The 11,936-nt window shown below is 51.7% G+C and overlaps 1 protein-coding gene across 1 annotated transcript in view; it reads right to left on the bottom strand.

Annotated features, from left to right (window-relative positions):
- Positions 1-6,366: 6,366 nt before the first annotated feature.
- Positions 6,367-11,936, bottom strand: part of ATG16L2 (autophagy related 16 like 2) — a 42,126-nt gene continuing 36,556 nt past the window's right edge. Inside the window, exons 16-18 of the mRNA XM_066620921.1 lie at positions 9,333-9,380; positions 8,080-8,181; positions 6,367-7,306 (exon numbers count right to left, since the gene is read on the bottom strand). Coding sequence (XP_066477018.1) covers positions 7,219-7,306; positions 8,080-8,181; positions 9,333-9,380 — 238 coding nt within the window. The 3' untranslated portion in view covers positions 6,367-7,218. The remainder of the gene's footprint in view (positions 7,307-8,079; positions 8,182-9,332; positions 9,381-11,936) is intronic.

Consider the following 11,936-nt stretch of genomic DNA (forward strand, 5'->3'; position numbering starts at 1 on the left):
AAAATGTGAATAAAAAAATAAAATAAATATTCCATTGCACTCCCAGCTTCCCTGCAAGAGAACTGCTGTTACTCTCTAGTAAACCCCTTGCACATGGAGGGTTGTCTTTTGGCCAACAGTTACATTGACAGGGCCAGTGAAGCCATTCATTCTTGAGTTCCACACCGGGGAGTTTCTCCTACTTATCCAGGGCAGTGAGCAGGCTTAACCCCCTCCCTTCCAGGGTCTGACTGCACCCCTTTATCTTCTCCCACATAAGAGAGTCGGGGTGGAAGTGCTGGAGAGCTGCTGCCAGCCAGCATCACAATGGGAGCTAGATGGACCAGTGGACTGAGCTGGCGGGAAGAGGCAGTTCCCATTCTCTCTCATGCAGGCAATATCTTACTGTGGTAATGCCAGGGTGGCACTCTTCTCAGTGGCACAGAGCACCTTGTTACATACAGACCATCTCCAGAAGGTGCCTGGGAGAAACCTCCAAGCAGGGCCTGATGTTGGTACCCATCACCCGTTTGTCCTCAGCATCAGACATTCAAGAGCTATGGTCTCTAGACACACACCCATTTCACATGGTTCTCATGACAAGCAGAGACCAAGAAATCAAGCCTTTCCATTGGTCCAAGCTGTTTAGAGCCAGGTTAGGTCAATGGCCCTGCCCTCACGACATCTCAGGCGGTTAATACTCTGAAGTGGCTGACATGTCATACTAAGAGGGGCATTGCTTGTATTGGGCCAGAATTACAGGCTGACAACACCCAGACTTCTAGTATTATAGACACACCCTACTTAGGATTACCAACTTTTAGCCAGCTATTGTAGCTGTGCCTCTCAGGGAAGCTTGGCAGTAGAAGCACTAGCAAGCAATAATGCCTTCAAGCACTCACAACTACATCAGGCTGTTATTGGGGGGGGGGCAGTTGTCAGCTGTCATGAATACGTGCAGTTCAGGCCTAGTAGCATGCCAAAGCCTGAACCAAAGTAACCCAGTAACATAGAAGTGGTTTGAATCCTAGCTGAAAGGAATTTACAACTCGATGGATGGTGACAAGGTGGCACCTCTGTAGACTGCAAGGCACCCATCAGAGTGGATGCAGCTGTAGACCTCCAATGGGAGGGGGGAACTAAGAGGATAGCTTTCAACCCCACTTCTGGAAGATTCTGTCCTCAAGGGTTTCTAATTGGACAGTTTGAAATGAATAGAGAGTCACACCATCCTTTTGGCTTGAGAAGTATAAGAACAAAGCCCAAAGGGGTGTCTTGTGCCTTTTGTCTTGGTCTGTGGTCTTTGTCTTTTGGCGGTGGGTGCGCATCATGCCCCAGGCCAGGACCATGTGGCCTCATAGGTAACTGAGGAACTACAAAAGAAGCTGACCCAGGTGAGCATTAGGAAATAATCGAGTTAGCCAGTTAGCTTTGTTGTTTTATGCTGATATGTTTCCTAGAAGTTTTATGCCTCTAGCATTTGCTGCCTTTTGTAACCCTAGGTACTTAATAAAGTAAAAATCCTTTTATCATGTTGGTTCATTGTCTGTTGGGGACAAAGGTTCAGAATCCTGCCTAGCCGTTCAGCAAGCTACCAAAAAATCCTCATTATGGACTAGAAACTTGAGGACTGAGACTAAGTAAAGAAAGTGCTCAGTGCCTACAAGGGATATAGTTAAGCCTAGAGGGTCTCAGTTTCCCTGGACTGAGGCACTGGCTCTTACAGTGTGGTGGCAGTACTACCAAACAGGGATCTTTGAGGGCTCTAGGGTTCAGAACCAACAACTCTGAGCACCCCAAAACCCTGGGAGTGAGCTCAAGTGTACAACATCAGCCCACTGTTCTTAGATGTTATACATGCATCTCTAACAAATTAAACAGCTAATTGGAGTGGCCAATTCAGATGTTTTTAGTTGCAGGGTAGTATTTAGAGAGAAGCAAAACACTGTTATTAAGGGTAACCTCTTTCTATTATTCTGTTTGCTTTAAGTTCTAATTTTATTTAAAAAGGGTAACATTTTTGATTCTCTTACAACACAAAAAAAATATTTAACAAAACATCAGTAAATGTTTAGGGCTTTTATGCTGGCACAAGTAAATAATACAAACATGGGGGGGGGGTTAAAATATTTTTTTTCTTAGTTGACTCACCTGCTTAAAGCCACCCCTTGGTCTTCTCCAGCCCAGCAGGAAACAGCAGGCTGGGGGTGGGTTCTGTTTATAAGGGTCTTCCTCCACCCAGAGCATTTCTTAATTGTGCTGATCATGGTGGAAAGGCCAGACCTTTGGGCCCTGATCCTGAAAGAAGTCTGTTCCATTCCCCTGTCCTTCCATGATTATGTCCAGTGGTGTAGCTAGAGGGGGTGCAAAGTACTAAGTTTTGCAGGCACCTGAATGCCTCCATTTTGCTTCCACTGCCCAGAATGGCTCTGAAGCGGAGGGGTTGCTTGTACTATGTGTTCAGGTGCCTGCAAAACTTAGTACTTTGCACCCCATCTAGCTACACCACTGCAGTGGTGGGAGGATAGAGCATGTGGGCTGCAACTAGAAGGCGGTAGCCTCTGGTGGTAGATCTCAGGCAACAGCAAGGCTGGGAAACATCTCTCTGCCTGAGACCCCAGCAAGGCAATAGCAGGCCAGCTGAACCATTGGTTCAACTCTGGAGCACCAATGTCTACTTAGTGCCAACACAGTTGCAATGCTGATTATGGCTGCAATCCTATTTCCTGGGATTTCTTTCCTGGGAGTAAGCCCTATTGACTTTCCTGGGAGTAAGCCCTATTGACTATAATGGGATTTACTTCTGAGTAGGCATGTATAAGACTGGGCTCTGTGCCTCCACTCACAGGCCCCACTTTAGTGAACAGCTGCCCAGTTCACTTGTCCCATGTGCCTCTCCTTTCCTCTTGTGTGATCTGTTTCTTTCTGTGGCCGCTGCCATTTGACGGAACCAGTCAGGCCTCCATTGCATTTCAGTAACCACTGTGGTTCATTGCTAGTTTAACCAGTAGCTGATTAGTGATTGGTGAGTCAGCAGAAAACCCAGTACTGAATGCAGTGTGACTGATACACCTGGCATCTGAAAGGCTTGTGGGGAGGAGTAAAAGGGGGAATACAACATCACACTTGTTTTGAGAAGCCTTGCAGGTCAACCATGGCAAACTCAGAACTGCAGGTCTGCGGACAGTGTCAGGGGTTTCTTTAAGTGGAGTCTAGCTTCTAGAAAGGAAGCAGGTGAAGCTTCTTTGGCTCAGCAAAGCTTTGCCAGGCTTTAGCTGTTCCTGAAGAGGCTGCTGCTGGAGATGACTCCATGTTTGCCTAGTGGAGGGGTGTCAAACAGAAGGCCTGTGGGTTGGATGCAGCTCCCAGAATGTTTTTATCTGCCCCACATGTTAATTGGGCTCTCCAAGCTCTGCCCATTCAGCGGCACTGCTTCTGCTGAGGCCTCACTTTGCAGACCACCCTCCTCTGCTGTGCAGCGAAGTGGTGCTGAGGCAGAAACTGCGCAGCTGAAAGGTCGGCCTCATTATCTTCTTGCTTCCAAACCTGATTTGCACATTTGCTCTTGTCATTTGCTGCTGTGGGTTTCTATGTGAGAACAAAGTGCTTATTTCTGGCTGTCATCTGCTTAATGGTCACTTCCTGCTTAACCACATCTCTTCTGGCCCTCAGCAGGCACCAGGAAAGTTATTTGGCCCTCTCTATGAAATGTTTAAACCCCTCCCCCAGTCTCAGGCTTTCAGAGGGTGCAAAGGGCTTCACGTCAATTGCTTGACCTAATCCTTACAACCACCCTGAAAAGTCACTATCATCTTTATATGGCAGCCAAGGCAAAAAGGCTTCTAGCCTCTTCTTTCTCTCAGATCATTTCCAGATCTTCTGGGGCCAAGGGGGGGCCAGCAGGGAGCTCCATCAGTGGCTTCTTGCCTGAAGCGCTGCTTACTGGTCCACACAGCCAAAACCCTTGTTCTGGACCCAGAGGGAGTTCTTGGGCAGTGATGCTTTCACCTCCTCTGTGGGCTCAAGGAGCATCTCCTGTGCCTTCTGTCAGGCCATATGCTCTCCCCCCCATCCCTCCACTCTTGATCACTGGTGCTTTGTCACCTGCAAGAATCAGGTCCCTCTGAAATCAGAAGTGTTGCTGTGGAGCTCCATTGGTCCGGAGTCCAGATCTCCCTGCTGTAATGGAAGATCAGAAGATCATCAGGTGGATGATGTGGTGTTGACAGCGATTCCCTGTTTTGACAGCTGGTTGACAGCTCTGGGAAGGGAAGGGCTGGCTCCACAGCTGTAATCAATCAAGGACAATGGAGACCTGAGCCTCATTTGACCTTGATGGGACCGGAGCTAACTAGGTAGCTCACAGCTGCACGTCCTATTTGGTCATCCCTACCTTGCAAAGACCTTGTAAGGCATGGGGTGAAGAGCCTGGCCCACAGGCCCCAGAATAGCCTCTGCTGTCCCGTGGGGCTGGCTGGGGAAGCTGCCAGAGGACTCCTGGAGTGTGCTGGTGAGCACTGCCGGTCCCGGTGAGGGGACAGGGAGCAGCAGGCAGCAGCACTGCCTTAGTGGCTGCTTCGGAGCATAGCAGAGGCCATTCCAGAATGGGGGGCATTAGTTTTCACTTGGGCTGAGCACACAGGCAGAGCTGCAGGGAGGGCCTCTCTCTGCAAGTGGAGATAGAAAGCAAGGACCTTTAGGCAGCGAAGACCTCTATACAGCTAAGAACCTCTACACTTGGCAGGTGGGGGAGGAGGAGTGCTCAGCTTCGATGAACCTGGCACTTGAAGAAGCAGCGAGAAATTCACCAGTCGCAGCTGCATCCAGAGAAGGCTCCTGACATGACAGGCTCTGCCACGAGTGCAGCCTGGGCCCTCCAGTCGAGGCCTTCATCTTTCCCACTGCTGGGGGCTCTGGTGGGTCCTCTCGTGGATTGAGAACTGGTTGGAGGCCAGGAAGCAGAGAGTGGGTGTCAATGGGCAATTTTCACAATGGAGAGAAGTGAAAAGCGGTGTGCCCCAAGGATCTGTCCTGGGACCGGTGCTTTTCAACCTCTTCATAAATGACCTGGAGACAGGGTTGAGCAGTGAGGTGGCTAAGTTTGCAGATGACACCAAACTTTTCCGAGTGGTAAAGACCAGAAGTGATTGTGAGGAGCTCCAGAAGGATCTCTCCACACTGGCAGAATGGGCAGCAAAATGCCAGATGCGCTTCAATGTCAGTAAGTGTAAAGTCATGCACATTGGGGCAAAAAATCAAAACTTTAGATATAGGCTGATGGGTTCTGAGCTGTCTGTGACAGATCAGGAGAGAGATCTTGGGGTGGTGGTGGACAGGTCGATGAAAGTGTCGACCCAATGTGCGGCGGCAGTGAAGAAGGCCAATTCTATGCTTGGGATCATTAGGAAGGGTATTGAGAACAAAACGGCTAGTATTATAATGCCGTTGTACAAATCGATGGTAAGGCCACACCTGGAGTATTGTGTCCAGTTCTGGTCGCCGCATCTCAAAAAAGACATAGTGGAAATGGAAAAGGTGCAAAAGAGAGCGACTAAGATGATTACGGGGCTGGGGCACCTTCCTTATGAGGAAAGGCTGCAGTGTTTGGGCCTCTTCAGCCTAGAAAAGAGACGCCTGAGGGGGGACATGATTGAGACATACAAAATTATGCAGGGAATGGACAGAGTGGATAGGGAGATGCTCTTTACACTCTCACATAATACCAGAACCAGGGGGCATCCAATAAAATTGAGTGTTGGGCGGGTTAGGACAGACAAAAGAAAATATTTCTTTACTCAGCGTGTGGTCGGTCTGTGGAACTCCTTGCCACAGGATGTGGTGATGGCGTCTAGCCTGGACGCCTTTAAAAGGGGATTGAACAAGTTTCTGGAGGAAAAATCCATTACGCGTTACAAGCCATGATGTGTATGCGCAACCTCCTGATTTTAGAAATGGGTTATGTCAGAATGCCAGATGCAAGGGAGGGCACCAGGATGAGGTCTCTTGTTATCTGGTGTGCTCCCTGGGGCATTTGGTGAGCCGCTGTGAGATACAGGAAGCTGGACTAGATGGGCCTATGGCCTGATCCAGTGGGGCTGTTCTTATGTTCTTATGTGGGGTAATGCAGGGAATGTGCAGCCGGAGGACCCAGACAGGGTCCAGGCAAACAGCTGCAGCTGCTCTGAGTCAGACCACTTGGCCATTTAGCCCCATCCCATTGACAGCTGCTCTCCAAGGCAGGTCCCAGCCCTGCCATTTGAAATCCTCTTTCAACCTGAGATGGCATGGATTGAACGTAGGACATTGGGCTTCCGCAGAGTGATGGCTCTCACACTCTAAGGTACTTTGTATTCAGACAAGAAAAGACAATATTTATTACACATTCCTCCCTCCAAGGAGCTCAGATTGGCAAACATGGTCTCCCCAACCCCCACATATCCTCACACCTGCCCTATGAGGTAGGTCAGACCCTGGCCAAACAAGGATCTGAACCTGGGCCTCCCAAGTCCAGTGCTCTGTGCTCCTGTGTACAAGGTCCAACACCCCAAAGACACCTGCTTGCTTTCATTACTCTCACAGGCTTCTTGCCTTCAACTTGTGGTAGAGTCTCATTGCATGTGGTTCCATAAGGAGTATTTCCATTCATGCAGATCTAGAGCTGACTGACCCAGTTGGTTTTAAAATGGTGCTCAGTCGTATCAAGAGAGGTTGAGTGAAGAACCGCTGGCTGGATCTGGTCTGAGGCCGTTTTAGGGCCTTTGCTGCCCATAGCAAAACTATGAAATGGGCAAGCCTCCTGCTTCTCTGAGCGGCCAGCCAGAGGCCCATGGAAGACCTCCTGCACTGCCTCCCCTAGTGCCTGGTCGCCTCTCATGTCCTAGTGCCTGGACTGCCTGCCTCGGCGCGGAGCGTCCCTTTAGCAAATGTCCTTCTGAAGCCTGACCCCTGTGAAAGGATTGCCCAGTCACTTGCACCACAGAAGCAGTGCTGGAGAAGTTCCTGCAAGGAAAAGCCAAGAGGCCCCTTGTGCTCTCCGAGCTGAGGACCGGCCTCAGACAGTCCTTGTCGGTGGTGGCAGCAGTTTGAGGAAAGAGATCTGCGCCAGTTGTGCGCAAGGAGCAGCCCTTGGCCTCCTGCTTCCACCAGAGCCCCTCTGGCAGCACAGGCCCCCACTGGCGGGCCAGGAGGAATCCAGGGCTAGAGTTGCAGTTGCGGCTGCTGCCGTCCACACGCCGTCTGCTACCTCCAGAGGACCACCTTCCTGCACCGATCCACACTGCCAATGAACATCCCCGAGGGACCCCAGGCCACCGCATTCACTGAGGACCTGGAGGCAGGGAGAGAGAAAGCAGAGAGGGGGCGTGGGCCACTGGAATCCCTGCAGCACACTCAGCACTCACCTTGCCTGTGGCCCTCTGCAGGACGGCTGGGCAAGACCAGGCTGCAGCCGTTGACTGTGCCAGGAGAGGAAGGAGGCCTCCACGGTTGGCCCACTGCTGCCCTTTGCCACGTCAAGACAATGCAAAATGCCATGTTCATGCTGGCCAAAGGAGCCTTTGTGGTTCCTGTTTCACAAGCAGCAGCAAGGATAACGGGCACATCTGCAGACAGTCTCCAAGTCTCGTATAGTTAACTGAACAACAGTCAAGTGTACTGCAGTGTTTTCTGTAGTGATTTCTTTTGACACCTGCAACTGTCAGTGCTATGGCTTTACTCAACCCCAATGAACTGGACCAGGAGCCACTGTGTCAGCAGTGGCCCTCTTCGATCTAGCAAGGGAAGAGCCACAGTCTGTGTTCCTCACAGGCTAGTCCCCCCCCCCCAGTACTTGCTGCCAGTGTCTCCCATTCCTTTGGGATGAGGAACCTACACAAACCACTGTGAGAACTTCTTGGTTCAAAATGCCAGACAGAAATCCTCTCAGTGGCCATGCCTCCCACCCTGGTTCAGGACAAGGAACAGAGCGGCGGGCTGGATGGCTGCAGCCCCAACAACCATGCCTGGTGGTGCAAGTGCCTGCCTGCCTGCCTCCCTGCTCTCTGGGCAGCAAGGAACCTCAGCAACAGATTTGCCACTTGATCTGCAGAAGCCGGTGCTCACCGATGCACGCCGGGCAGGCGGGTTTCCAGCCGGCCCGTCTCCATGTTCCAGAGGTAGAGGGTGCCATCCGCGGAGCCCACCAGAGCATAGCTTTTGTCAGGGCTGGAGCGAGAGAGAAGGAAAGGAGGCCAGTCAGAGGAAGGAGCAGCAATGGGAAGTGAGGTGCAGAGCCCAGCAGCCAACCTCAGGAGGCTCTTGGTGCAGCTCCGGGGGACAAGGGGGGCACCTTTGCGGAGGGGTCTGTGTGCAGCCCTGCCAGGCCGGGCCTCTCCACCCTCCTACCCTCCTGCATTGAGTCTGAGGTTCAGAGCCTGCCTGGAAAGCGGCCATCACTCAGCAGCAGAGTTCCTAAGGTCCTGGCTCACTCCCTGCTACTCCCGTGGAAAGAACTGGGCAGGACCTGGTAGGAAGGAGGCCCCAGAGGGCAGTTGCGGGTCAAAGCAGACAGTGCTGGGCCGGATGGGCCAGTGAGATGCAGGCTTCAGGGCTCACACTCTTCCGCTGGCCTCCAGTCTCTCTGCCTCCTCCACCAGCCCTGTCTGTGCTGCCTCTCCTTTCCACGCAGGACTTGCCCATTCTGCCCTCCTCCTCGTTGCTCTCCTTTCTCCATGCGACTTTGTCTCCCAAGTACAGGAGCTGGTTTTGCTGCATCTGGACACAGAACCCAGTGGCTGATGCTGAGCACCCAAAGAGGGCTGGAAAGAGAGCAAGTGGCAGGAACGGGGCAGAGCAGGCCATGGACAGGGCAGCAGGAGCTGCAGAGGGAGGGAGGGAGGGAGGCTGAGGGACGAGTGGAAAGGGTGGCAATTCCATGTCCTCAACCCACCCAACCTAGCTTTTAGGGGTGCTCCCTCCTTCTCCCCAAACTTGGTGAATGTGTGTGTCCACCAGCTACACCCCTGGCAGGCCCACTGGCCTCTTGATGGCTTAAGTGGAAGAAGACCCTGCAGGGTCCTGGCTGGCGGAGGCAGTCCTGCTTCCCCCTCATGCAGTCCCTGAACAGGTGAGGGGGCAACAGGCACAGCAGTGTGGCCAGGGCAGTGCAGTAAGTACAGCAGGTGCCGAAACTCCCCATAAGCAGCTCCACCCAGTGACAGATGAATATTTATTTATGTGAATAAAACTTGAGCCATAAATGTCTTTCCAAAACCCAGAAGATAAACAGATGCTCAGCGACAGGGAGGCTGAACAGCAGGCAGGTTCCACTCGAGCAAGTGTGCCCGCCCTCTGAATCGGCACACCCAGAGCCTCACCTGAACACGGCCTTGGTCCAGTCAGAGCCACACTTGAATCCATCGGCCCTGCAGGAGCAAGAAGGCGGCTGTGGTGAACCAAGAAAGCTCCTTGGTTGGCGTCACACAGCCAGAAAGAGTCCGGAGTGCGGCAACCAAAGTCCAGTTCTTACAATTCATATCCACACCTGCCAAATTTGCATGCAACACCCCTGTGAAGTGGGAAGGGGCCTTTTTGGTGGTGGCAACAAAATTATGAAGTTTGCTGCCCGATCCTTAGATCTATGACAACAGGATACTGTCCCAGTGTTGTAAATGGGCTGCTGATGACACACCAAGTGCACTGCCAGTGGCCACCTCCAAGAGCAGCAGCAGCAATGTCGGAGGCCCACTGCTGTAGCCGGCACAGAGGGCGGGGAGGGGAGGAAACTGATAGGAACATAAGAACATGAGAACAGCCCCGCTGGATCAGGCCATAGGCCCATCTAGTCCAGCTTCTCGTATCTCACAGTGGCCCACCCAATGCCCCAGGGAGCACACCAGATAACAAGAAGACCTGCAAGGCCTCCTGGGAATTGTAGTTTAAGAACATAAGAACAGCCCCACTGGCTCAGGCCATAGGCCCATCTAGTCCAGCTTCCTGTATCTCACAGCAGCCCACCAAATGCCCCAGGGAGCACACCAGATAACAAGACCTGCAAGGCCTCCTGGGAATTGTAGTTTAAGAACATAAGAACAGCCCCACTGGATCAGGCCATAGGCCCATCTAGTCCAGCTTCCTGTATCTCACAGCGGCCCACCAAATGCCCCAGGGAGCACACCAGATAACAAGAGACCTCATCCTGGTGCCCTCCCTTGCATCTGGCATTCTGACATGATGGATCTTCAGGTCTTACCCTTCTTTTAAAAACCTCCCTTCCCCTTTTCTCCCTGGACCTACACCACCTGCATGGCTGGTGTGTGTCCAAGGAGACCCACAGGCAGTTGGGCAGCCTACCAGCAAGTGAATAATACTATTTTTACATCCTCCTGCAGGCTGTCTGATCACACACACACACACACCCCACTATAGCATGCCACACAGCCTCCAATGGTGCAGCCGCATGCTATCATGTGGCAGGGAAGATTGGGAGTCTCCAGAGAGCTTGAATTCTGAGGGTGTGATAAATGCCCTGTTTCCCTCACTAATTTTTGATACTTCTGATCCCCCAGAGGTTTCTGTGCTGGCTCAGCATCCTAAACACTATTAGGACTTCCTCCTGCAGTAACGTTTGTCCTTTGTTTGAAATGCCCTTTCCAAATAGCCCCCCACCCATGGCTCAATTGAACTTGCTGCTTCAGCTTCCCCCAGAGACATAAGATCAGCCCCGCTGGATCAGGCCAGAGGCCCATCTAGTCCAGTTTCCTGTATCTCACAGTGGCCCACCAGATGCCTCAGGAAGCCTGCATCCTGGTGCCCTCCCTGGCATCTGGCATTCTGAGGTGGGCTACTTCTAAATTCAGGAGGCTGCACATCACACATCATGGCTTGTAACCTGTGATGGACTATTTCTCCAGAAATTTGTCCGGTCCCCTTTGAAAGGCACCCAGGCCAGATGCCATCACCACATCCAAAAGATGAGACATCATCTTCCAATCTAGGCTTTGGGTAAAGATTGCTAAATTTCAGAGGGTTCTTGGAGCTGATGGCCTCTTCTTGCTTGTTGTTTAAATGCTGATGCGCCACTCAAGCAGTTGTGCCCTTTGTCCCCTGTGGTCTCTCTCCCCAGTCACCTGGGGGGGGTGTCCTCCTTACATCCCTCAAACCTCTCCTCAAAACCTGCCTGTGCCACTAGCCCAGCCTAGTCCCTTTACTAAGGGGGACTAACCCTAAGTACATGTCCATGAAATGATCTCATTTTCTTCCCCCAGAGACATAGGCTGCAATTCTAACCACATTTTCCTGAGAGTAAGCCCCATTGAGCAAAGCAGGACTCACTGAGTAGACCTGGTTTGGATTGTGCCCATTAGAACATAAGAAAAACCCCAATGGATCAGGCCCAAGGCCTACCTAGTCCAGCTTCCTGTATCTCACAGTGCCACACCAGACACCTGACACCCTCCCCACTACTTTAGACTGTGAGCCACTTGGGGCAAGGAACTATTTGCTCTGCTGCTGTAAAATGGCAGGCCCACTGATAGCACAATGGGAGTAGCCGTTATTTTAGTCTATTTTTATTCTTTTGATGCTGTTGCTGTTGTGACCTGAGCTGCTTTGGGGGCCTGTAGAGGTTTTAAAAAACAGGAACAGAAGGACTTTAAACAACTAAGGCTGCAATCCTACCCACACTTTCCTAAGAGTTAGCTCCACTGAACACAATAGGACTTACTTCTGAGTAGACCTGCATAGGACTGTGCCCTAAATGATCAGTTCATATTTTGAACCTGATATTTGCTTCTCTCCCAGTCTGAAGTTAGGGTGGAACCACCTGTTATTTGGGCAAAGGAAGAGTCTGGCTAGAGACTGCACTTAGAAGAGCTTGCTGGGCACTTGCAAGGATGAAGCAGCAGACGGGAACAGTATGAGAATGCCGGCTGGGCACCTGTGGCTCTCTCATCACATGTGCCTGCACCCTTAACGTCCAC

Source organism: Tiliqua scincoides, chromosome 3, assembly GCF_035046505.1.
Source record: "Tiliqua scincoides isolate rTilSci1 chromosome 3, rTilSci1.hap2, whole genome shotgun sequence".
Classification (NCBI taxonomy): domain Eukaryota; kingdom Metazoa; phylum Chordata; class Lepidosauria; order Squamata; family Scincidae; genus Tiliqua; species Tiliqua scincoides.